This window comes from Lithobates pipiens, unplaced genomic scaffold (genome assembly GCF_037356315.1).
Source record: "Lithobates pipiens isolate NorthernLeopardFrog02 unplaced genomic scaffold, aLitPip1_a1.2 Scaffold_18, whole genome shotgun sequence".
Lineage (NCBI taxonomy): Eukaryota > Metazoa > Chordata > Amphibia > Anura > Ranidae > Lithobates > Lithobates pipiens.
Window position 1 is genome coordinate 247664253 of NW_027507758.1, and position 26001 is coordinate 247690253.

The 26001-nt window shown below is 46.8% G+C and overlaps 1 protein-coding gene across 4 annotated transcripts in view; it reads left to right on the plus strand.

Annotated features, from left to right (window-relative positions):
- REPS1 (RALBP1 associated Eps domain containing 1) overlaps positions 1-26001 on the plus strand; it is a 294648-nt gene that overhangs the window by 185143 nt on the left and 83504 nt on the right. For all 4 annotated transcript variants that reach the window (XM_077486747.1, XM_077486746.1, XM_077486749.1 and 1 more), the window contains exon 9: positions 9690-9808. In XM_077486747.1, coding sequence (XP_077342873.1) covers positions 9690-9808 — 119 coding nt within the window. The remainder of the gene's footprint in view (positions 1-9689; positions 9809-26001) is intronic.

The following is a 26001-nucleotide window of genomic DNA, read 5'->3' on the forward strand; positions in this document are numbered from 1 at the left end:
GAGTCTGGAATCTGGAAGGCATTTGTCTCCTGGTGTAAATCCAGGTGTTGGCACCCCAGGAAATATGTCATAGGTAGGATCCTTGAATTTCTACATATAGTACTCAAGGCCAGCTTCACTTCTAATCCTATAGATGGCCAGCTGTTGACCTTGAACCCTTGGGAATTTTAGTCGAAGAAGAGGAACTTTGAGGAACTGTAAGATCACCGGTGGAACTAGCCCGTGTTCATTCACAGAATTAACCTTTTACACAGCACAGTGTGGATTCACTTTATTTTGCATGAACTGATATGGATTGTTAGTTTTTACGACAATTAGAGACACTTTAAGAAATTTCTTGGACTGTGTTTTATATTTAGGTTTATTTATATAATTTTTGATATATTTTTATACACACCTCTCCGTTTATTTGCTGGATTTTACCCTTACACAATTTCTGTATATACGTTGGCACTTGGATGCACTTTTATGGATTGAGACACATTTTGGATTTCACAACTTTCTGGATTGATATTATTAGTATCTGCGTTTTCGCTTTTTATTACTTCACTTGCACTGTATTACGATTGCATAGATTATTTGAATTTCTTTATTGATTGTAGTATGAATAACACTAGGAATATGTGTATATTCTGAATACCCCACTAATCACTCTGAATGATTTTATGCACATAGGTTATAGATATAATTTAAATTAATTTTAATCGCATAGGTGCGTCTTTTAGATTTTGTATGCGATTATTTATTTATTGTTATTAGACTTAATTAATTTCGTGTGGAGCGCAACACCCTTCTTTTTCACTAGTATCACCTGAGGGGAGGGTCTGCACCTCTGTCGGTGGTTTGCTGCAACCATACTAGCTCTCTTTGCTTTACCATTGTAGCGCGAGGATAACCAACAATTACCATATACACGTGTATTGCTTTGCTACAAAACTGAGATACTCCCACCAGTGGGAGGGGTTATATATGGAGTGCACTTTTTTAATTTAGGGTGTGAGTGTCCACCTGCAGATATCAGTCAGAACTTGATATAGTGGTCCTAGAGGTTAAAGACTTAAAAGGGAATGAAGTGAATATTGAGGCAGTATTGAAGAAGGCTGCCGAAGATTTCTCTTCCTCCCCCACATTGTTACTATATTGAGCAAGGTGCTTCACACAACATGTTTGCTGATGTTGAAAAGCTCATTACCTCAGTCCGCAAAAGCCTTGGCATTGTGCGACCAGACTAACCTCTATCTCCCCATACCCCTTTTGGGCACGAAGAGACCTGGAAAAACCTACAAAACCTTCCCTGTTAATGAACAGATAGAACCTACAGTTAATGAACATTGGACCACTTCTGAAGATTTTCAATCCCCTCAATCTTTGCTGAACTCCTATCCAGTGGAAAAAATTTACAATTAGGTTGGCTATTTCTGTCGTTGATCCTGCCGTCCCTGTCCTAAACAAACATCTTAGTGTACCTATTGAAGATGTTCCTCCTTTAAGGCTGGGTTCACACCAGTGTGAATTGGATGCAGGTTTCACCTCATCCTATTCACATGTCAGAAGATCGTGCCCCGGCTCTCAATGGAGCTGGTTCACATATATATCCGGAGCGGCTCCAGTGCGAATTGCACAGGAGTCTTGTGCGTTTTCTGGTCCGTTTCAGGTCTGAATTTAGCCAAACATTCTGGCTTAAGCAGTGAATGGAGAAGCATCAGACCCCCTCCTGTGAGCCGCTCCATTCCTCAGTGTGAACTTGGCCTGAAAGATACTGCAGGTAGGAAATTTAAGAGGCTTCTAAAGGCTTTCTTTCTTTTTTGTAGGCCCAGGCATGAAACCAGCTCTCGCTTCTATTTCCATATGTCAAATTGCAGCTAACTGGACTGGGATAACTAACTGACCTAACCCTGTATTTGAGGACTGTTCTTTTTCAGAGCAATTGTAAAATGAGCCTTCTGTTCTACATTTTTATGTGGCTACCCTAGAACAGTGTTGGTAAACCTTGGTACCTCAGATGTTTTAGTTACATAGTTACATAGTTAGTAAGGTTGAATAAAGACACCAGTCCATCCAGTTCAACCTGAGTGTCTACAATAGACCCTATCCCTGTACATTGCACACTCACATTGGTCCCTTCCCATCAAGGAGCCCACAATCCAAGATCCCCATTCATATACTAGGGCCAATTTTGGACAGAAGCCAATTAACCTACCTGCATGTCTTTGGAGTGTGGGAGGAAACCGGAGTACCCGGAGGAAACCCACGCAGGCACAGGGAGAACATGCAAACTCCAGGCAGGTAGTGTCATGGTTGGGATATGAACCAGTGACCCTTTTTACTGCTAGGTGAGAGTGCTAACCACTACACCACTGTGCTGCACAGTGTTTTAAAACTACATTTCCCATGATGCTCGACTACACTGCAGAGTGCATGAGCATCATGGGAAATGTAGTTCCAAAACATCTGGGGTGCCAAGGTTCACCATCACTGCCCTAAAACATGTCATGAGACAAATTTTTAGAATGGCTTTAATCTCCTTTCACATGCACAGAATCTTATGGCCAAAAACTTGCAATAAGTGCCCCATGCTTATACCCTTCCAAGGAAGGTGTCTGATGAATGGTTTAAGTTCCTCACTAAAGCGGTGGGAAAGTTTTTTTACTTCCACAGAGTAGTGTCCCAAAAACCACCCTCCTCTAATCAGACTTCAGCTTCATACCTTTGCCAAAGCATGCTTAACAATGATGGGACATCCTCACTCCTAAGAGTGGAAGAACATCTATTACCATTTTGCCCAGCTGCTTTAAAAACAATCCTACAATTATTGGTGATCAGTGGTATTTTAAAACCCCCTACCTCTATCATTGGGGGTTAGTGGTACTTTAACTCCCCCCAATCCTGCAAATTTTTGGTGATCAGTGCCATTTTAAAAATCCCTCCCTACATTGGTGGTTGCTGGCACTTTAAATCCCATCCAAAACAATCCCACAGCATCGGGGGGCACTGGGCCTTTAAAACCCCTGAACCACCAACTTGAATCAATCATTGCCCATCACAGTGATAACAAGGCACAGAGCCACTCCAGCTCTGTGCCTTTAACCAATACTCTCCCCTGTTTGACAGCAAGATCAGCTTTGTGCACACGCTTGGCCTTACCGGTACGCTGACAGCAGCCATTCTTAAATTGGTTGGGGGATGCAGGTCTCCCCTATGTCCTTTTTATCATAGTAGTACAGGTAGGAAAAATAGTAGCAACTGGGTGGGGAAAAAAAATCACCCTGTTTATGCTCAACTCAAGAAGGTTCATCCAGAAGTTATCAGGTAATGCCTATGCGTGTACAAACCTTTCGCAACCCAAGAATAAAAACTATAATTAAAGTGCAACCAAAGGCAAAACGTGTGTGTTTTTTTTTTTTTTTTTTTTTTTTTTAACCCAAAAGTCCGGCGTACTAAAAGTATTTTTGCACTCCAATCTGTCCGCCGGACTCGCTTTTCGGCGGACAATCCGGCCGTGTGTGTGTGCCAGTCCGCCGTACTTTTGAAATGAACAGACTTTTCCCGCCCGAGGGAAAAGTACGCTCATTTTGAGCGTGTCTCCAGGTAGCCGAGGCCAGCGAAGGAGGCGTCGCTGGCCCCGTCACCTGGTATGGACTTAAAGGGGAACCCCTTCGCCGAAAAATCAGCGTGGGGGTACCCCCCTAGGTCCACATCAGACCCTTGTCCGAGCACGCTACCCGGACGGCCAAGAAAGGGGGTGGGGACGAGCGAGCGCCCCCCCTCCTCAGCCGTACCAGGCCACGTGCCCTTAACATGGGGGGGGTGCCTTGGGTAAGGGGGGCCGCGCGTCCCCCCCACCCCCAAAGAACCTTGTACTTTGTCCCCATGTTGATGAGGACAAGGACCTCTTCCCGACAACCCTGGCCGTTGGTTGTCAGGGTCTGCGGGCGGGGGGCTTATCGGAATCCGTGAGCCCCCTTTAATAAGGGGGCCCCAGGATACCGGCCCCCCACCCTATGTGAAAGAGTATGGGGTACAATGTACCCCTACCCATTCACCTGTAAAAAAAAAAAAAAAAAAAAGTAGAAAAAAAACACAACACACAAGGGTTAAAATAGTTTATTGCACAGCTCCGGGGGTCTTCCGTCTTCGGGGGTTTTCTCGCCGGACTTTTGCTAGCGGAGGAGCCCGGATTTCCTCTTCGCCGCCACCGCCCTCTTCTTCCGACTTCGGGGGCCCTGTCCCCCTCTTCTGTCGCCGCTGTCTTCTGTTCTCTTCTTCTCTTCTTTTCTTCTCTTCAGATGTTGCCTCGTCGCTGCCTCCGCTCACAATGACGGGGACGCGGCGGCTTACATAGGGACATCACCGGATGATGTCCCCGCCTATTATGTTGTCACAGTCCCAGCATCCTCTGTCAGCGGCGACAGAAGACCGGCAAAAAGAACCGAAGAGGGGGACAAGACCCCCGAAGTCAGAAGAAGAGGGCGGCGGTGGCGATGAAGAAAGCCGGGCTCCTCCGCTAGCAAAAGAGCTAGCAGAAGATAGCGGAGGAGTCCGGCGAGATGACCCCCGAAGACTGAAGACCCCCGGAGCTGTGCAATAAACTATTTTAACCCTTGTGTGTTGTGTTTTTTTTAACTTTTTTTTTTTTTTTTACAGGTGAATGGGTAGGGGTACATTGTACCCCATACTCATTCGCATAGAGTGGGGGGGGCCGGTATCCGGGGGCCCCCTTATTAAAGGGGGCTCGCGGTTTCCGATAAGCCCCCCGCCCGGAGACCCCAACAACCAACGGCCAGGGTTGTCGAAGAGGCCCTTGTCCTCATCAACATGGGGACAAGGTGCTTTGGGGTGGGGGGGCTGCGCGGCCCCCCCTTCCCCAAGGCACCCCCCCATGTTGAGGGAACGCGGCCTGGTACGGCTCAGGAGGGGGAGCCGCTCGCTCGTCCCCACCCCCTTTCCTGGTCGGCCGGTTAGTGTGCTCCGACAAGGGTCTAATGTGGACCTGGGGGGGGGACCCCCACGCCGATTTTTTTTTTTCGGCGTAGGGGTTCCCCTTTAAGTCCATACCAGGTGACGGGGCCAGCGACACCTCCTTCGCTAGCACCCGGCTACCTGGAGACGCGCTCAAAATGAGCGGACTTTCCTCCGCGTGTGTGGGCGAGTCCGGTCATTTCAAAAGTACGGCGGATAGTCCGGCGGACTTGGTACGCCGTATTAGTCCGCTGAAAAAGTGCCGTGTGTGGCCAAGTAGCCCGTTTGGAAAGTCCGGCGGGAAGTCCGCCGGATAGTCGGTTATGTGTGTACGCGGCATTAGAGGGGAAATCTTCTAACACTAGTTCTGGTGACCTGGGGGTCCCCAAGACATTTCCGTAATGGCAGGGATTTCCTCCCGCTTCCTGTTTGGCTATGGGAAGTGAAGGTAAATCTACCGAATGGGACGAACATGGCAAAAATAAATCTTACAGGGGTTTTAACCCTCCCTTACGCTATCCAAAAAGAGAAGGTTTGCCTATAGTTCTACTTTAACATTCGAATGTTTGTAGGTAATTTTACTCCGCTACTTTAATGGGGCATGAACAATGAACTTTTACATCAGTTTTAAAGTGATTGTAGAGGATCGTTTTTATTTTCTCCACTGTGCAGCTCATTTTGCACAGAGTGGCCCAGAACATCCTCTTCTGGGGTTCCCCCGGTGGCTCTCGTAGCTCCTCCCCGCATCATATGACCCCTAGGATACGCATTCTCCCGAGGGTGTTACCTTGCGGGCATGCTCCCGAATACAGCATTTGCATCCACAGACACGAATGCTGGACTCAGCCCCGGCGCCCGCGTCATTGGATTTGATTGACAGCAGCGGGAGCCAATGGCTGTGCTGCTATCAATCTGTCCAATCAAGAACCGGGACCCCGCGAAGAGAGGGACAGTGCGTCTCCGCCGAGGAGATGAAGGGACCCAGGTAAGTAAAGTTGGGGGGGGCCAGTGACTGCCAGGTGTTTTCACCTTTATGCATAGGATGCGTTGAGGTGAAAAAACATGAGGGTTTACAACCCCTTTTAAGGACCTTTTTTCTCATTGAGTGTCCACATTTTTATATATAAAGGGGGCTTGGTTTTAACGCTTCACCAGGTCAGGTCCCATACTAGTTCTAAAGGATGGAGTGCAACATTATGAAAATGTCAATATTTTGTACTGTATGGACAACTACATGCAAGCATACATTCTTTGTGAAGAATAGTATCTTGTGGGGACACACACTCAGAATGTGCTTGGGCTTTGCACAGTGGAATAGAGGTTCCTACTGCCGAATTCCACTTCAGAAGATATTACTTGCCTAGCTGTGCTTCTGACCCAACAGCTTTGGTACTTTTTAAATCGCTGACCCTAACTTAATTAACCACTTCAGCTCCGGACCAATAAACACCTTAAGGACCAGAGGTCTTTTTGCAATTTCGCACTGCGCTGCTTTAACTGGTAATTGCGCGGTCATGCAATATTGCACCCAAACGAAATTTGCGTCCTTTTCTTCCCACAAATAGAGCTTTCTTTTGATGGTATTTGATTGCCTCTGCGATTTTTTTTTTTTGCGATATAAATGGAAAAAGAGCGAAAATTTTGAAAAAAAAAGATATTTTCTTCTTTTTGTTATAAGAAAAATCGAATAAACTAAATTTTAGTCATACATTGAGGGCAAAATTTATTCAGCCACATGTCTTTAGTAAAAAAAATGTCAATAAGCGTATATTTTTTGGTTTGCGCAAAAGTTATAGCGTCTACAAACTAGAGTACATTTTCTGGAATTTACACAGCTTTTAATTTATGACTGCCGATCTCATTTCTTGAGGTGCTAAAATGGCAGGGCAGTACAAATCCCCCCCAAATGACCCCATTTTGGAAAGTAGACACCCCAAGGAAATTGCTGATGGGTATGTTGAGCCCATTGAATATTTATTTTTTTTGTCCTAAGGGATTGAATAATGACAAAAAAAAAAAAAAAACTAAATGATATATTGCTCACACATGCCATGGTTATATGTGGAATTGCACCCCAAAATATATTCCGCTACTTCTCCCGAGTATGGCGATACCACATGTGTGGGACTTTTTGGGAGTCTAGTCGCGCACGGCACCCCGAAAACCAATCACCACCTTCAGGATTTCTAAGGGTGCAAATTTTTGATTTAACTCCTCACTACCTATCACAGTTTCGAAGGCCATAAAATGCCAAAATAGCACAAAACCCCCCCAAATGACCCCATTTTGGAAAGTAGACACCCCAAGCTATTTACTGAGAGGCATGTTGAGTCCATGGAATATTTTATATTTTGCCAAAAGTTGCGGGAATATTACAAACTTTTTTTTTTTTGCACAAAGTTGTCACTAAATGATATATTGCTCACACATGCTATGGGCAGAAGTCAAATTACACCCCAAAATAAATTCTGCTGCTTCTCCCGAGTACGGGGATACCACATGTGGGGGACTTTTTGGGAGCCTAGCCACGTACGGGACCCCGAAAACCAAGCACTGCCTTCCGGATTTGAATATAAAATGCTATAAAAAACAAACTAACCAGAGTCACCCGTAACACTTATACGGTGATCAGTGGTGAAAGGGTTAACTAGGGGCAATCAGGGGGTTCAAATTTTTATTAGGTAGTATATGGGGGTCCCTGGCGCTATATAAAAACCTGACGGGGAACCTAAATAACTAACTGGCTAACCAGCGTCACCAGTGACACTTATACTGTGATCGCTGGTGAAAGGGGGTGAAAGGGTTAACTAGCAGCAATCAGGGGGTTAAAACCATTATTGGGTAGTATATCGGGGTACCTAGCGCTATAAAAACCTGGCGGTGAACCTAAAAAAATAACTAGCTACCTAGCGACACTAGCGACACTGATGCAGCGTTCAGAAAAATTATCGCTTAGTGACACTGGCAAAAGGGGGTGAAAGGGTTAACTAGCGGAAATCAGGGGGTTAAAACCATTATTGGGTAGTATATCGGGGTACCTAGCGCTATAAAAACCTGGCGGTGAACCTAAAAAAATAACTAGCTACCTAGTGACTGTAGCGACACTAATGCAGCGATCAGAAAAACGATCGCTTAGTGACACTGGCAAAAGGGGGTGAAAGGGTTAACTAGCGGCAATCAGGGGGTTAAAAACATTATTGGGTAGTATATCGGGGTACCTAGCGATATAAAAACCTGGCGGTGAACCTAAAAAAATAACTAGCTACCTAGCGACACATGCAGCGATCAGAAAAATGATCGCTTAGTGACACTGGCAAAAGGGGGTGAAAGGGTTAACTAGCGGCAATCAGGGGGTTAAAAACATTATTGGGTAGTATATCGGGGTACCTAGCGCTATAAAAACCTGGCGGTGAACCTAAAAAAATAACTAGCTACCTAGCGACTGTAGCGACACTAATGCAGCGATCAGAAAAACGATCGCTTAGTGACACTGGCAAAAGGGGGTGAAAGGGTTAACTAGCGGCAATCAGGGGGTTAAAAACATTATTGGGTAGTATATCGGGGTACCTAGCGATATAAAAACCTGGCGGTGAACCTAAAAAAATAACTAGCTACCTAGTGACACTAGCGACACATGCAGCGATCAGAAAAATGATCGCTTAGTGACACTGGCAAAAGGGGGTGAAAGGGTTAACTCTAGGGGCAATCAGGGGGTTAAATCTTTATTGGGGGGTGATAGGGGGCTACCCTGGACCTTACACTAACTGTCCTGACAGTTTTTACTATCACAACTGACACTGAATGCATTGATCAGTAAAGAAATGATCAATGCAATCAGTGACACTGTGACTGGGGGGGGAGGGGGGGCGGGGGGCGATCGGGGGGGGTTTGTGTGCCTGTGTGTACCTACATGTCAGTGTAGTGTTCGTGCAGACTTACTTTTACTCTTCTCCTCGTAGTCCGGTCAAAAAGACCGCCCCGAGGAGAATGACATCACTTCCTCCTTCCTGTGTAAACAATACACAGGGGAGGAAGCTTCTCATTGGCCAGGAGCGATCCAGAGGGGGTGGCCGAAAACCAACGGCCATCCCCTCATCACGGAGCGCTCCTGGACCGAATCGGACCGCCGTAACCAGCGGGAGGGGGTCCGATCGGACCCCCCACCCGCTGGAAGGCAATCACGTAGATGTACGTGATTGTGCCTGCCTGTGCCATTGTGCTGACGTACAATGGCAATACGGCGGTCCTCAAGTGGTTAAAATATATTCCATATTTGTTGTAGGCTAAAGTATAACTAAAGGCAAATTTACTCTATCCAAAATAAAGTTTTTGCTTATAGTACTTTATTAATTCCGAGTATTTCCATTAACAAACTAAAGTTGTTACTAGCATTTAAAAAAGAGTCACCAATGACATCCATGTTTTCTCTCACTGTAGGTTTACCTTTAAATAAGTTATTTTTATTTTGTGTTTAATGCAGTTTTTCCTCCAAATGATTCCCAGGGAATACTAAGTCATGCTACACACGTTTCCATATCTCGCAGCTTTAGGCCTACACTTGCACTTTCACTTGTGATTATGTGAAGGGATTACCAAACCCCAAGGGCCAGGGTTTATGGAATATGTTCTCTAAACATAGCACATTGTGTATTTTTAGGGCAATGATGACTGTATCAAAGATTGGAATTAAGTGCTTTGTGTTTTGTTTTGTTTTTCTTTCTTTTTCTTAGCTGGAGATGAGTCCAGTGAAGTAGGATTTACAAGTTCTCCTGCAGAACCTCCTCCTAGTAAATCTCCCTCAATGCCATCTTTGAATCAGACATGGCCTGAAATGAACCAAAGTAGTGAGGTAAGAGGCTTTAATGCGACTCCCCTCCCCTTCCCCAATTGTTTTTTTCTAAACAATATATGGCTCTGTTCACATCACTGCAGGCTGTGTAGTGCATGTAGGCAGCCCTGTGGTAGTGCAGAAACGCATGAAAGATCCCGAACCCTTTTTTGTAAAATCGCAGTGTACTGAATCGCATGGTACTGTGGCATGGTGTGCGTTTGTGAGGGGTCTATTAAGAATTTGGCACCCCCACAAAACTACTAAAGTACAGAGCATTTCTTTTGTGGGTTGGGAACGTGCACGATTTTGCATGATTTTCCCACCGGCAGATGTGTGAATCGGTTTTTAACATTTTGACTGCACTAACAGTTTCTAGTTTGGCCGCTTTGACTGTCTATGCATTGTTCCAGGTGTGCGTTGGGAAGGCTGTGTCACAGCCAGAACCCAGCACTTTGTACTGTATGTAGCTGAAGCTGCATTCACTTTATATAGTGCTTGGAGACACTGCAGCAGTTAGAGAAGGAAATAGTTCCTTTGAACCAACTTGGTCCAAACAAATTATTTAAAGTGACAGGAAACCCTTGTAAGAACAATCATCTGGAGGCTACCAAGCCTTAGATAAAAATGAATCTGTGCTTTCAAGAAATTAGAGATATTAACTTCCATAACACAATCGCCTCAAAATTTTTAGCTGTTATGATCTAATAGATTATCATAGGCACTTAAGCTACCATGTTAATATTGGCATAAGGATGAAGTACTCTGCCTGTGTTAGCCTGGGATCTGAAATGCGAAAAGTGCTTAAGATCTGAATGAGGTAAATTCTACTTGTGTGCACTTTATCTGTGGTTTCAAGGGGTTTTTTTTTTTCTTTTCTGCACTGCAGAGCATTTTAATCTGCCCTCTGTTGTAGAAAAAAAAAAATCTTGTTACCACTTGCAGTGGAGGTTAGGCTTTGTTAGGCCTCCGTTGTAAGGGCTTGTTCACATTACAATTTCTGCGGTCTGGATGCCTGTCTGCATTTGTGTTTGTTTTTTTTATTTCAGTGCGTTTTTGCTGCATTTCCTCCCCCCTTTGTTTTCTTTCCTCTTCTCAATTAAGGAAATGTGCATTCTGGTACATTACTGATTAATTTACCACATACCATACAGAAGAAATGCAATATGTTCTACATTTGTTAACTGCACTAGAACACACTGCATTGGTGTGAACTAGGGCCATTTGAATCCATGTTCAATACTGTCTATGCATTTTGATGCAGAATAAAAATGCACTGGATTGCATCTGGTGGGAACCAGCCCTAAAGGAATTGAGCAGCTAATGATAATACAGCGCCAGTTCCATTGTTAGATGGTTACAGACACAATACAGAATATAACAATGTATTTTTCTGCAATATGGTGATGCTTTTGTGGTTATTTGCGGTTCTGAGCTGTAGTAATGTATTTGTGATGTTTGTGGGGCTTTAAAAATGTTTGTGTTTTTCTAGTGGTTTTGATAAGGCAAGCCATGCATTGTTGTAAAAATTGAGTATATGCAGCATTAAATCGACGCCCTTCTTACGGTCTGAGTACCAGGGCCTTGTTTGTAAAACGAAGTAAAGTTCCATGGGCACTTGTCTCATTGGTTTTGTGCTGATTAGACCTGTAAAATACAGTATGTTAGTGGTTTATTATATATTTCTAATGAGTTCAGACTTGCAAAGCTCTACTTTTGGGATTTTTTTTTTCTAGTTTCGTTACCCCCCCTAAAGTTTGCAGTTTTTGATATTGGTCATTTTTGTAACAGTAAGGGCCGGTTCACACAGCGAGGCGCGGCGAGGCGTCTCCGACTTACCTCGCCGCGACCTGCGGGGAGCTCAGCGGCGACTTGCAGAGGACTTCTGTATAGAAGTCAATGCAAGTCGCCCCCGAAGTCGCCTCGAAGTAGTACAGGAACCTTTTTTCTGAGTCGGAGCGACTCGAGTCGCTCCTCTCAGAACGGTTCCATAGTACTGAATGGGGGCGACTTGCGGGAGCGAGGCGAGGCGAGCCGTGTCGCCTCGCCTCGCTGTGTGAACCAGCCCTAACCTTTTTTTGGTAGATTATTTTAATGACTGCATTTATTTTATTATAAACTGACAAAAAGGCAACTTCAAGTAATTGAAACACACTTTTTAGCTTATTATTTATTTATTTTTTTAAGAAATGTAAAATGTTTACAGCAAAGTATTTCCCCTACTTATCCTGATTACATGGCCTCCAAAAAGCACCTCCAATTTTTTTCAACTAATACTTCTGATTATAGAGAGCCTTGAGTTAATGGTGTGCTTTTATGTTGTATTTTTTATATTTTTGGTATGCAGATTGATAAGTTGATTGCTGTCCTCCTCCACTATTTAACAGTGACCACCATAACAGGAATCGGAGCCAGGCAAAAAAAAAAAAAAAAAAGTATAAATATTAAATTGAAACTGTTTTGCCTGTGAAATTGATCTTCTGTGTCAGGGAGAGAGAAGATGGCATGCTGCAGGCAAGGGGTATATTTGTAATCGTAACAAAGTAACACCATTTTGAGCGTCCTAACTCCGTGATTGACTAGTTATGGTAAACCACATGGTCATACAGCCACACAGATAAATTCCTGACCTTCTTTTACAGTACCCAAGGTTGCAGACGATTTCAAAGAGTGTGCTCTTCCTGTCAAAGTGAAAACAATGATTTTCTAAGGATTCTGTATAGTATTTCATTTGGAATTCGACAGACAGCAGTTAAAGTGCTTTGCAAAATGTTTTTTGATAAATGTAAACTCTACAGTAAACTTCTGTTATTTGCTCATTATTCTGTTAAATATACAACTAAAAGTGTTTTGCCATATCTTTTCAATAAGTGCAAAAAAAAAAAATAGTTTTTTCCTACCTTGGTATATTGTGGGCTAAAAACTTCCAGTGCTCTCTGCCTCTCCTTTTATTATTTCCAGCTCTCTGTGGACTACAAAACACCTTTGTTATGGATGACCAGTCCTAACACTTCCTGTCCTAACCGTAACAATGCTGCCCTCCTTGTTACTGTAGGAGAGGAGAATTGCACATGGACACCCTGGCGGCGGTCCTTGACTCCTATGTTGCTAAGATAGAGGCGGCATGTGGCAGGAAAGATGCACGTAAGAGGCCCCTGCCCCCCCTCCCCTGTCCTCTGTTCTGACCTATCAGACGTGGCTGACCGCGACAGTTCGGACAGTGAGGATGATTCTCTCGTCGTGGTCCGGGTGTGACAAGGCGCTTGTTGGAGCACTTATCACAGCTGTGTGTGATACCCTGAAGATTCAGGAGCCAGCGGATGCCTCTGCTGATGTACCGGTCCCTTTTGGGTCACACAAGCCAGCACATTCACCTAAGGTGTTCCCGTATCTGACTTATTTTGACAAGTTCATTTACAAGGAATGGGGTCGCCCGCAACTGACCTTTTCGGTCCCCAAACATATGGTGGTGTTTTACCCCTTTGAGGAAAGCCTTCTCAAAAAGTGGTCGGCTCCTCCGGTCGTGGACCCCCCAGTGTCTAGGTTAAATAAAGTAACCACGATTCCGTTTGAGGGGACTCCTGCATTCAAGGATCCCACGGACAGGAAGGCCGAGGCAGTGGCTCGTTCCCTGTTTAGTTGTGGGGTCGGCCTTGTGATCTGTACTGGCATCCGCACTGGTGTCGCAGACACTGACTGAGTGGGCAAATTGTTTGCATCGCGAATTGGGAGAGCAGAACGCCTCCCCGGTCTGCGTAGAGCTAGCAGACCAACTAGTACATGGCCTTAAGTATGTTTGTGATGTGGCCCTGGATACTCTCCCCCTGCTATCCAGGGCCTCAGTGTCAACCGTGGTGCTGAGGCGCCTCATTTGGCTGAAATGCTGGTCTGCTGACCAGGCATCCAAGAAAGCCCTGACGGATCTTCCCTTCTTTTAGAGCCTCGTTGGATGACATTATTAAAAATGCCACGGGTGGTAAGAGTACACTACTCCCACAGGCCAGGAAGGCTAAGGAACCACGCCGCAGGCAAGGGCCCTCCTTTTCCGTTCACAAGCAGCTTTTTCGTCTGCCGGTGCTTTGGCAAAACGCCCCCAGCCTGACAGGAAGGAAGGGGTACGTCCAATATTGGACCTAAAAGCCCTAAATCACTTTGTAAAAGTGCAGAGGTTCAGAATGGAATCAGTTCGCTCAGTAGTCAACGCACTCCATCAAGGGGACTTCCTGGCGTCCTTGGACATTCAGGATGCCTACCTGCACATACCCATATGCCTTCGGCATCAAACGTTTCTTCGTTTGGCAGTCGTGGAAGCCCACTACCAGTTTGTGGCTCTTCCTTTTGGCCTGGAATCAGCCCCCCGAGTCTTTACCAAAGTACTGGCTCCAGTATTGGCATTAAGACAACGCGGGATCGCGATCGTGGGTTACCTAGATGATCTCCTCCTGAGAGCTTCTTCTGCCTCAGAATTACAGGAGGATGTGGTGATCACCTTGCAGTCCCTGCACGAATTTGGGTGGCTGTTGAACCTAAAGAAGTCGGTGGTTGTACCAACTCAGCGTCTGGAGTACCTGGGGTTGCTGTTGGACTCCAGGGAAGCGAGGGTTTTTTTCCCCTCAGACAAATTGCTGACTTTCAGATCTGCGGTCAAACTACTGATGAACCGCAAGTGGTCATCGCTCCGCTTTTGCATGCGGGTGCTGGGGCTCATGGTAGCCTCCTTCGAGGCAGTACCTTATGCCCAGTTCCACACCAGAGTCCTGTAGAAGGAGATCTTGACAAAATGGGACAAATCTGCATTGTCCCTGGATCGGCAGATCCAGGTGAGCAAGCCAGTCAGGGACTCCCTGATCTGGTGGTTGAAGTCCCCGGTGATTCAGTCCCAAAAATCGTTCCTTCCTCTGAAATGGACGGTGATCACTACGGATGCCAGTCTTTCCAGCTGGGGTGGAGTGATGGCGATTCAGTCGGCTCAGGGCCTCTGGTCGACGTAAGAATCCAAGTTGCCGATCAATCTGCTCAAATTGAGAGCGATCAGGTTGTGCCTCCACACGTGGTCAATGACCCTTCAAGGGCGTCCCATCAGAATACAGTCAGACAACGCTACGGCTGTGGCGTACATAAATCACCAAGGAGAAACAAGAAGCTCAGCCGCTGCTCGGGAGGTCGCTCGCATACTTCGATGGGCAGAGCGTCATGTACCGGCCTTGTCGGCCATTTACATCCCAGGGATGGAAAATTGGCAGGCGGACTATTGGAGTCAACAGATGCTGGACCCAGGAGAATGGGCATTGCATCCGGAGGTGTTCAGGCTGCTGTGCCTGAGGTGGGGCACACCAGATGTGGATCTACTGGCCTCCCGTCTCAATCGGGAGGTACCGAGATTCGTGTCCAGGACCAGAGATCCGTGGGCAGACGCGCGGGTGGCTCTGTGGGATCAGTACCAGCTGATCTACGCCTTTCCTCCGCTGAAACTGTTGCCATGTCTGCTTCACAGAGTGGAAGCCGAGGGGATTCCAGTAATCCTGATTGCCACCAGGTGCGCTGAGGCCAATCTGGGGCAGACGCTCCCTGGCGACTGCCGTTGAGAGAGGACCTCCTATCTCAAGGTCCAATCCTTCACCCTGCTTTGCCATCGCTGGCTTTAACGGCCTGGCTGTTGAAAGCCAAGTATTGAGGAACCGGGGTCTGGCGGACTCGGTGATTCCAACTATGCTGAGGGCGCGGAAATCTTCCAGGAAGATATACTATTGTACTTGGAAGGCTTATATCTCCATGGTGGCATCCGCGCTCCTTCTCTATATCCAGGATCCTGCTGTTTCTTCAGCAAGGTGTAGACCAAAGGTTGGCGTTGAGCACCATCAAGGGGCAAATTTCAGCTCTGGCTGTCTTTTTTTTTTTTTTTTTTTTCAGCGACCCCTGGCGTCTCACTCATTAGTGAGTACCTTTGTGCAGGGGGTGCGCCATGTAGTCCCTCCGGTGCGTCCTCCGTTACCTCTGTGGGGTTTGAACCTAGTATTGTCGGCGCTTCAGAAGCCGCCGTTTGAGGATATCGGGGAGATTCCCCTGCTGACCCTTTCACAGAAGGTGGTCTTTCTAGTGGCCATCACATCGGCCAAAAGGGTTTTACAACTGGCGGCCTTGTCCTTCAAGTCGCCTTATCTGGTCATCCACAGGGGTAAGGTGGTGTTGTGTCCACAACTGTCCTTTCTACCGAAGGTGGTTTCGGCTTTTCATATCAATGAGGACATTGTATTGCCATCATTGTGTCCTAAGCCGAAGCACCCCAAGGAGGTGGCCCTTCACGCTCTAGATGTGGTTAGGGCTCTGAAGGTGTACTTGTCTGCCACAGCTTCCTTCGGAAGTCTGACTCACTGTTTGTTTCGGTGGCTGGTCCTAAGAACGGTATGGCGGTCTCGTCGGCCACCATTTCCAGGTGGATTAGACAGATTGTAGTCCAAGCCTACGCCTTGAAGGGGCAGGTGCCTCCCTTTCCAGTCACGGCCCACTCTACGACAGCAATCGGAACGTCTTGGGCCTTCCGACACCAAGCGTCTGTCGCTCAGGCGTGTAAGGCGGCGACCTGGTCGTCTGTCCATACATTTACCAAGTTCTACAAGGTAGACGTCAGTGCATCGGCTGATGCTGGTTTCGGCCGCAAGGTTTTGCAGGCGGCTGTGTAGTTGCAATTGAGTTTTTTTCCTGGTTTTCGAGAAGAACGCAGTATTGTTTTGTTAATGCCCTGTTGCATTACCTCAGCAGTCTTGCGGTCTTGGGATTCGCTCCTGTTGAGTATACCCGGTTATATGGTGGAGTTTTTCCACATACTGCTGTCTTTTTGTGTGGGTTTAGTTTCACTAGTTCCCACTTGCCATGGTGGATGAAGTTTTAATGCTGTTTTTCCCACCCCTCGTTTGGCACTGCTTGGGGACGTCCCATTTAGTTAGAGAGGAGCTGTGTTCGGTCGGTGAATATAAGAGAAAATAGGATTTTTTTGTACTCACCGTAAAATCCTTTTCTTTGTAATTCACCGACCGACACAGCACCCACCCCTCCTTTTTTCTACGTTGTACTGCTTGTTGACGTACTGAAGCTGCTGGTAGCAGGAGGAGGGTTGATAGCACGGGGCCCACCCCCCTGGGGCGGGATTAAAGTTCTGTGTATTGTGTAACAATTTTGCCTAGTTTCTCCTAATGGCAGGCTATACAACCCATTTAGTTAGAGAGGCGCTGTGTCGGTCGGTGAATTACAGAGAAAAGGATTTTATGGTGAGTACAAAAAATCCTATTTGTTTACCAGCAAATAAGTACTAATTTTGTATTTTCTTTTTATGGAATATATAATAAATTGAACATTGTGTATTGGTACCCATACTGGCTCAATAGACTTATTAGAATCTTTTGAACCTGTGATTTCCACAGTGTTTGAAGCCCAACTCTGGGCGGTTTCTCCCACCCCACCCCACTCAGTGGGCCATTGCTTGCACTGCATGGGTCTACTGTTCTTATTTTCCTACAAGTGAGCACAAAGTTTATACTTCCCTGATCCATCGATCCTCTGGAAAACTGGTCCCCCCCCACCCCCCGCGGTCCAGCAGTGGACTGTTCTGGTCTATGGCATGTGCTTTTGGCATGCTAACATCGGGAAAAATTGCTGGAGCGTGGGGGTGCTGTATAGGTCTTGTGCAAGGTGGATCAGGTAAGTATATCTCCGCTGTCCTCTTCCCTAGAATAAAAATGAGCAGTTAACCTTTGCAATGTGGACACAGGAAAAATTTGCCTGAAGTTCAGCTTTAAAGTTGGGAAGTCTGTTTCTTGCAAAGTCTATCATGGGATGTGGTAGCTATACAGTAGTTCACTTTGTGAGTCTCTGGGGTTCCACCCCAGGGGGTTCTCTGTTGGATGAATAATCTCCTTCCTACAGATTGGGTCTCAACCAACATTTGGCAGTAAGCACAAAAAAGTTAGGATTCTGCTCTTGCTATCTTCTTTCAGAGACTGGTGGCCTCTCCTCACATAATTAGGGCCTTTTGTACAGGAAGTCTCCCATGTAGCACTCCCTGTTTGCTCCCCTATGACTGATCTGAATCTGGATCCCTCTGTATTTCAGAAACTATTTGAGCTTATTACAGAGATTCCTTACTCTACTCTCACCCACAAAGCAGTATTCCTGGTAGCTATCACATTTGTGAGACAAGTGTCTGAACTGGTTGCCTTATTCTGCATAGGGACAAATTTAATTTTGACAAATCCTTCTTGCCTTAGGTCATTTAGGTAATTTCTGCCTTCCACCTAAACCAGGACATTGTTCTTCTGCCCGTTTGCAGTTTACCAAATGAACATTTCCTTTTTTCCTCTGTGGTTATGGTAGAGAGAGTCTGTCTCCGAAAGACGAATGCCCTTTTTGTCATCCTGTATGGTCCCTGTAAGGATGCACAAGCTTCTCCTTTCACTATCTCTAGGTGGCTCAGACAGACCATTATGCAAGCTTATGGTAAATTAACAGTTTCCCTGACTTAGAAAGCTGCCACTGGGTCCTTTTTTTTTTTTTTTGTGCATTGTCAATGTTCTAACAGGTGGATGTTCAAGCCTGATGCCAGCACTGCATGCAAGGTCCTTCAGGGGTTATTGAGCTGTAGACAATCCCCAGTTCTTTTTATTTTATTTATTAAATTTTTTTTCCTTTGGACTGTTAGTGTTGGATTGCTTTTGGACATTCCAAAGGTGAGTGACTTCTCTGGTCCTCAATAGATGAGAAGTAAAATAAGATTTTTGTACTCTGCAGAAGCCTTTTCTTGGTGTACATTAGAACTGCACAATTAAATTGGTAAAAAAAAAAAAATCACCATTCTCTGCTCGCTCGCAGCGGTGTAAAAAAAAAAAAAAATCCGGCAAACATTTAGGCTCTGTTCACATCTAATAATAATAAATTGTATTTATAATGCACTTTACATCAAAAAGATCTGAAAGTGCTACAGGTTAAAATGAACAATTTATATACATCTGAGCGATTCGAAACACGGGTGGCAAATGACGGGATGACTGTGCCATCCCCATCACTTCCAATGGCATCCTGATCGGTGCAATTTTTCCACGATTTGCCACGATTGTTGCCCAAAAGTAAAAACTTATTTTGGGCGACAGGCGTCCCAGGATTCTGTTTGTGCGATTTTACCACTACATTGGGCAACAATCGCAGCAAAATTGGGCAGAATCACGGCAATTCGGATCGCTCAGAGGTGAACAGAGCTTTATCAACATTGCTCAGCGCTGAGAGATAAAAGGAAACGCTGTAACATTTAGTTCTTTAAGACTAAGCTTTTTTTGACACTTGTTGCTTCCAAGTTAAAATCAGTATTTTCCAGTGGCGGCTGGTGGGGTTTTTTTGTTGGGGGGGGGGGGGGGTCTGTACATAAACCAAACCCCCCCCCCCCCCCTCCATTTTTTTTTTTTTTAAAGCCAATTGGAGCCTCTGACTGTAATCCCATGCTTCAAAAAAAGAAAAAAAAAAACCATTGGAATTTATGCATCCAGCACTCCCCTGCATGTAGATTAGGGCGCCTAATGGATGGACCGCCACTGGTATTTTCTGCTTAGGACCCCCAAACATATATGTAGCAGAGACCCTAGAGAATAAAATGGCAGTCGTCGTATTTTATGTTGCACTGTATTTGTGCAGCGGTCTTTCAGATGAAATTTTTTGTATAATGTGAGAGATGATGATATAGTGAGAATCATGATTTTTATTCTAAGAAAAAAAAAATCGTGATTCTCATTTTTTCCAGAATCGGCCCGCTCTAGAGCACATTGAGGAGAGACGGATCGCGTTATTCAGTGTTTTATGATCGTGCTGCCAGGATTACTTTGCTACAAAACAGGCCTGCTGGTAGTAGGAGGGGGTTATCCTGAACTATCTTGGTTTCTCTTACGTTCACCGACTGACACAGCTCCTTTCTTAGACCATTGGGTTGTTATGCCACCTTCAGGAGAGGACTAAGCAGAACATGTTAACATATTATAACAAAACTAGAACTTTCTAGTTCCTCCCTAGGGGCGCGGTCCCTTAGGTAACAGCCCCTCAGCCTGCTACTGCAGCCTCAGTTTTTTTTCTGCCTAGTGAAGGAGGACCTAGGAACCCTGCAGGTCCTGCAGAAGTTTTTGCTTTTTGCGCAAGATTAGAGATCCTGTGATCTGCTATCAACAGCCGGCTGAGTGACAGGCTGGATACCCTTATCCTTGTAGTCTCCCCAGCCTGGTCAGCGAGCGTGAGCAAACCAGAGCTCTGAGCTGGGTCAGCCGCGATATGCCCCGGCTCCAGGGGCGGCCGGTGTGCGTAATACCCCGGGGCACACATATGACCGGGTTACTGATGTCTGCGTCAGTGTGCTGGGCCAGCAGCCACCCCGTACTGATTAGCGAGTGGGTTTGTGATGGAATGCCTCCCAGCTCTTCAGGACTGGTAATTACAGCTCTCCCTGCCTCGGTGGGGCTGAGCAGCTGGGAATTCCTTGGGAGGTCGATTCGGGGGTCCCTGACCACCCTGTCTTCTTTCCCTGTCCCTATCTTCCCTCCCCCCTCCCTGTGGGGGATGCTGCATGGGCTGCTGAGCGGTGTGTGTGCGCCATAGACAGGGGCTCCGCGGGAGGGCACTCGCCTGGGGAGGACTGCACTGCATAGCTGTGCCCCGGATGTGTGTAGGTCTCTCCCCCGAGGTGTCTGGAGGCTGTGTCTGCTGATCGCTGTAGCGCTGCTTTACCGCCATTTCTCTGCCTGTTTTTTCACGGTCTTCATTGCACAGAATGCTCAGCGGCCATGTTTGGTGTGACCAGCATGCTCTGTCTCCATTTTCCTGTAGTCTGGCGGCCATTTTCCCTGTGATTATATCCTTCTACTGAATAGTTCATCACAGCGCGGTTTGATCTCCTATGCATCTGGGAGCTGACACAGGCACACCTAGCTGAAAATCGCAGAACTCGGTCAGGGTGGTGAGTCCTGCGGGAGTCCCTCAGCCAGCAGCAGTTAGGAGGTTGGGACCATCACTGTCTTAAGTCCTCAACAGGTAGACAGGGTAGGGTCAGCATGGCTTCAGAAACGAGTGTTTCTTCCCCCGAAATCCAGGCAATTGCAACCGGTTCGCAGACAGTGCAGTGCCTCTGGACGCTTTATCGGCTGTCCTCAATTCGTTCGTTGCCAAGATGGAGGCGGTGTGTGGGCGCAAAGATGGTAAAAAACGGCCCCTGTCCTCTGGGGAGAGCTCTGACGCAGACTCCGGCCTGCTGAGGCTGGTGACCCCTGCTTTGTCCTTTTCAGACGATGCTGACCAGGACCGATCGGACAGTGAGGATGAGTCCCAGTCCGGGTCCGTGCTCAACAAGCATTTGTTGGCGCACTTATCACAGCTGTGCGTGATACCCTGAAAGTTCAGGAGCCAGCAGATCCCTCTGCTGATGTAGCGGTCCCTTTTGGGTCCCGTAAGCCAGCACGTACAGTTGTACACCTAAGGTGTTCCCGTATCTGACTTATTTTGATAAGTTCATATACAAGGAATGGGGTCGACCACAGCGGACCTTTTTGGTTCCCAAGTACATGGTGGTGCGTTACCTGTTTGAGGAAAGCCTTCTCAAAAAGTGGTCAATGACCCCCCCCCCCCCCCCCCAGTATCCAGGCTAAACAAAGTAACCACGATCCCGGTAGAGGGGACTCCCGCTTTTAAGAACCCCACGGACAGGAAGGCCGAGGCAGTGGCTCATTCCTTGGTTACGCTTGTGGGGTCAGCAATGCGACCAGTACTGGCATCCGCACTTGTGTCGGACACTTACTGAGTGGGCAAAACTTTTGCACTGCCAATTGGGGGAGCAACAGGCTTCCCCTGTCTGCGTGGAACTAACAGACCAATTAGTGCAAGGCCTTAAGTACGTTTGTGACGCAGCTTGGATACCCTTCCTCTGTTATCCAGGGCTTCAGTGTCAGCAGTGGTGCTGAGGTGCCCGATTTGGCTAAAATGCTGCTCGGCTAACCAGGCATCTAAGAAAGCCCTGATGGATCTACCCTTCCTTGCCGAACGGCTCTTTGGAGCCTCATTAGATGACATTATTAAAAATGCCACAGGTGGTAAGGGTACGCTTCTCCCACAGGCCAGGAAGGCTAAGGAGCCACGCCGTGGGCAAGGGCCCTCCTTTTTTTTCTGCTCCAAAACTGCTTTTTCGTCCACCCGGGGCTTTTGCTAAGCGTCCCCAGCCCGACAGGACGACTTCTGAAGGACAAAAACATCTCTGAAACTGCAAGCCTGTGAGAAAGTGCTACCGCCTGAAGGTTTGCCCCCACCCACAGCACGGGTGGGGAGTCGCCTTCGGGAGTTTGCAGCCCGGTGGGCTTCTCGGCTGTCGAACCCATGGGTCTGCGATCTGATTTCCTCAGGCTACAAGATAGTTTTTCTCTTGGCCACAAAACAGATTCTTCCCCTCCAGCATACCCATGCTCCCGGCTTGCCGGGAGGCCCTATTGGGGGGGCAGTAAGGGACCTGCTGAGTCGCGGGGTTGATAGTACCTGTTCCGGAGTTGCAACGCTTCCAGGTGTTCTACTCAAATCTGTTTATAGTCCCCAAAAAGAAAGGGGTACGTCCAATTTTGGACCTAAAAGCCCTCAATTACTTGAGTTTCAGAATGGAATCAGTTCGCCCAGTAGTCGCTGCACTCCATCAAGGGGACTCCATGGTGTCTTTGGACATCCAGGATGTGTACCTGCACATACCCATATGCCTTCAGCATCAGAAATTTCTGCGTTTTGCAGTTGGGGAAGCCCACTACCAGTTTGTGGCTCTCCCTATTGGCTTGGCATCAGCCCCCGCCGATTCTTTACCGAGGTATTGGCTCCTGTTTTGGCATTGCTGCGACAATACGGGATCGCGATCATGGGTTACCTAGACGATCTCCTCCTGAGAGCATCTTCTGCCTCAGAGTTAGAGGAGGATGTGGTGATCACCATGCAGACCCTGCTGGAATTTGGGTGGCTGTTGAACCTAAAAAAGTCGGTGATTGTACAGACTCAGTGTTTGGAGTACCTAGGCTTACTGCTGGACTCCATGGAAGCGAGAGTATTTCTCCCTTCAGACAAGCTGCAGACTCTGAGCCGCTGTAAAACTTCTGATGAACCACAGGTGGTCACTATGCTTCTGCATGCGAGTCCTGGGACTCATGGTGGCCTCCTTCGAGGCAGTACCGTATGCCCAGTTCCACACAGAGTCTTGCAGAAGGAGATTTTGACAAAATGCCACAAATCTTCATTGTCCCTGGATTGGCAGATTCAGGTGAGCCAGTTAGTCAGGGATTACCTGCCCTGGTGGCTGAGGTCCCTGACACTTAAGTCCGGGAACTCGTTCCTACCTCTGAAATGGACGGTGATCACAGCGGATGCCAGCCTAACCGGAGTAATGGGAGTTCAGTTGACCCAGGGCCTCTGGTTGGTGGAGGAATCCAAATTGCAGATCAATGTGCTCAAGCTGAGAGCGATCAGGCTATGCCTCTCCACATGGTCGATAAGACTTTGAGGGCATCCGATCGGGATCCAGTCAGACCACGTCACTGCAGTGACATATGTCAATCACCAAGGAGGAACACGAAGCTTGGCCGCCGCACAGGAGGTTTCTCACATCCTTCAGTGGGCAGAGCGACATGTACTGGCCCTATCGGCCATTTACATCCCGGGAGTGGAGAACTGGCAGGCGGACAGACATCGCCAGATGCTGGACCCAGGAGAATGGGCATTGCATCGGGAGGTGTTCAGGCTACTGTGCCTGCAATGGGGAACACCAGACGTGGATCTTCTGCGTCTCAATCGGAAAAGGGGCCGAGATTCATGTCCAGGACAAGTGATCCTTGGGCAGATGCGTAAGATGGGCTGGTGGCTCAGTGGGATCAGTACCAGCTGATCTATGCCTTTCCTCCGCTGAAACTATTACCACGTCTGCTCCGCAGAGTGGAGGCCGAGGGAATTCCAGTCATTCTGATTGCCCCAGATTGGCCCCAGTGTCCCTGGTACGCCTAGTGGCGGACGCCCCATGGCGACTGCCATTGCGAGAGGACCTGCTGTCTCAAGGTCAGATTCTCCATCCTGCTTTACCATCGCTGGTTTTAACAGCATGGCTATTGAGTGCCAGGTGCTGAGGAACCGGGGTCTTTTGGACTCAGTGATTCCAACTATGCTGAGAGCACAGAAATCTTCTCGGAAGATATATCATCGCACCTGGAAGGCCTACATCTCCATGTGTGAGGAGAAAGGATGGCGTCCGCGCTCATTTTCTATATCCAGGATCCTGCTGTTTCTACGGCAAGGAGTAGACCAGAAATTGGCTTTAAGCACCATTAAGGGACAGATATCGGCTTTGGCTGTCTTTTTTTTTTTCAGCAACCCCTGGCATCTCACTCTCTAGTGAGAACTTTTGTTCATGGGGTCCAACTTGTATTTCCTCCGGTGCGTCCACCGTTACCCCGTGGGATCTGAACCTGGTGTTACCGGCACTTCAGTAACCGCCATTTGAAAATATCAGAGAGATCCCTCTGTTGACTCTTTCTCAGAAAGTGGTCTTTCTAGTGGCCATTACATCAGCCAGGAGGGTTTTGGAACTGGTGTGCCCTATCTGGCTATCCACAGGGATAAAGTGGTGTTGCGTCCGTAACCTTCTTTTCTGCCGAAGGTGGTTACAGCATTCCACATCAATGAAGTCTTTGTGTTACCATCTATTCCCTGGACATGGTTCGCGCTCTGAGGGTGTATTTGCTACGGCTCCCTTTCGGAAATCAGGCTCCTTGTTTGTTTCGGTGGCTGGTCCGAAAAAAGGCATGGTGGTCTTGTCAGCCACCATTTTCAGGTGGATCGGACAAATTGTGTAGTACAGGCCTACGCCTTGAAGGGGCAGGTGCCCCCCTTTCCAGTCACGGGCCACTCCACCAGGGCAATTGGAAAATCTTGGGCTTTTCCGACATCAAGCGTCTGTTGGTCAAGTGTGTAAAGCGGCGACTTGGTTGTCTGTCCACACCTTTACAAAATTCTACAAGGTAGATATCAGTGCATCGGCTGATGCCTTTTTTGGCCGCAAAGTTTTGCTGGTGGCCATGTAATTGCAATTGCACTTACATTTTCTTCCCTGTTTTTTGGTAAAAACACAGTACCTTTTTAAGAAATGCACTGTTGCATTTGTTACCGCAAGTTGAGGCAGTTTGGAGGTAGTGACTCCCAGATTGAGGAACACTCTGTTTTTTGTGGGTAAAAAAGTTCTTGATTATTCCCACACACTGTTGTTTTGTGAGTAAAGTTGTTATGCTAGTTCCCCCAGGTCATTGTGGATGAAGTTGTTATGCTTTTTTTTTTCCTACCCCTCGTTTGGCACTGCTTGGGGACATCACAATGGTCTAAGAAAGGAGCTGTGTCAGCCGGTGAACGTAAGAGAAAATAGGAATTTTTGTACTCGCCGTAAAATCTTTTTCTCTGTAGTTCACCGACTGACACAGCACCCTCCCCTCCTATTTTTGTCTGTTATACTGCTTGTTGATGTACTGAGGCTGCAGTAGCAGGCTGGGGGTTGTTACCTAAGGGGACCGCCCCTTGGGCTGAACTAGAAAGTTCTAGTTTTATTATAACATGTTAACATGCTCTGCCTAGTCCTCTCCTGAAGGTGGCGTAACAACCCAATGGTCTAAGAAAGGAACTGTCAGTCAGTGAACTACAGAGAAAAGGATTTTACGGTGAGTACAAAAATTTCTATTTTTTGCTTGCCAGTTGCAGTATAACCCAAAGGTAAGTGACTTCCTGTGTCCCTCAGTGGATTTTATGAAAATGATTTTACAGTGAGTGCAAATTGTTTTTGAGCTTAGGTACACTTTAACTTCCATATTCAGCCCTGTCATATCTAAAGTTTTTTTTTTTTTCACAAAGTGTCTCTGCTCATCTCGGAACTTAATATATCATACTAATTCATAGTGCACAAATGCAATGTGTGTGCTTTTACTGAGTTTCCATAAACTTGATTATTTTTTATCCTACAGTCATTTTGTTAACCATTGGCTGCATGACAAATGGATAAGATCTCCATACACTTGTGGCTTGACATATACGTAACTGGATAAAATTAAATTAAATTCAGTTCTAAAAACCTTGATTTGGAATGTGTATTTTATAATATAAGCTTTCTTAAATATAAATTATATGCTTGTCTCTGCTTT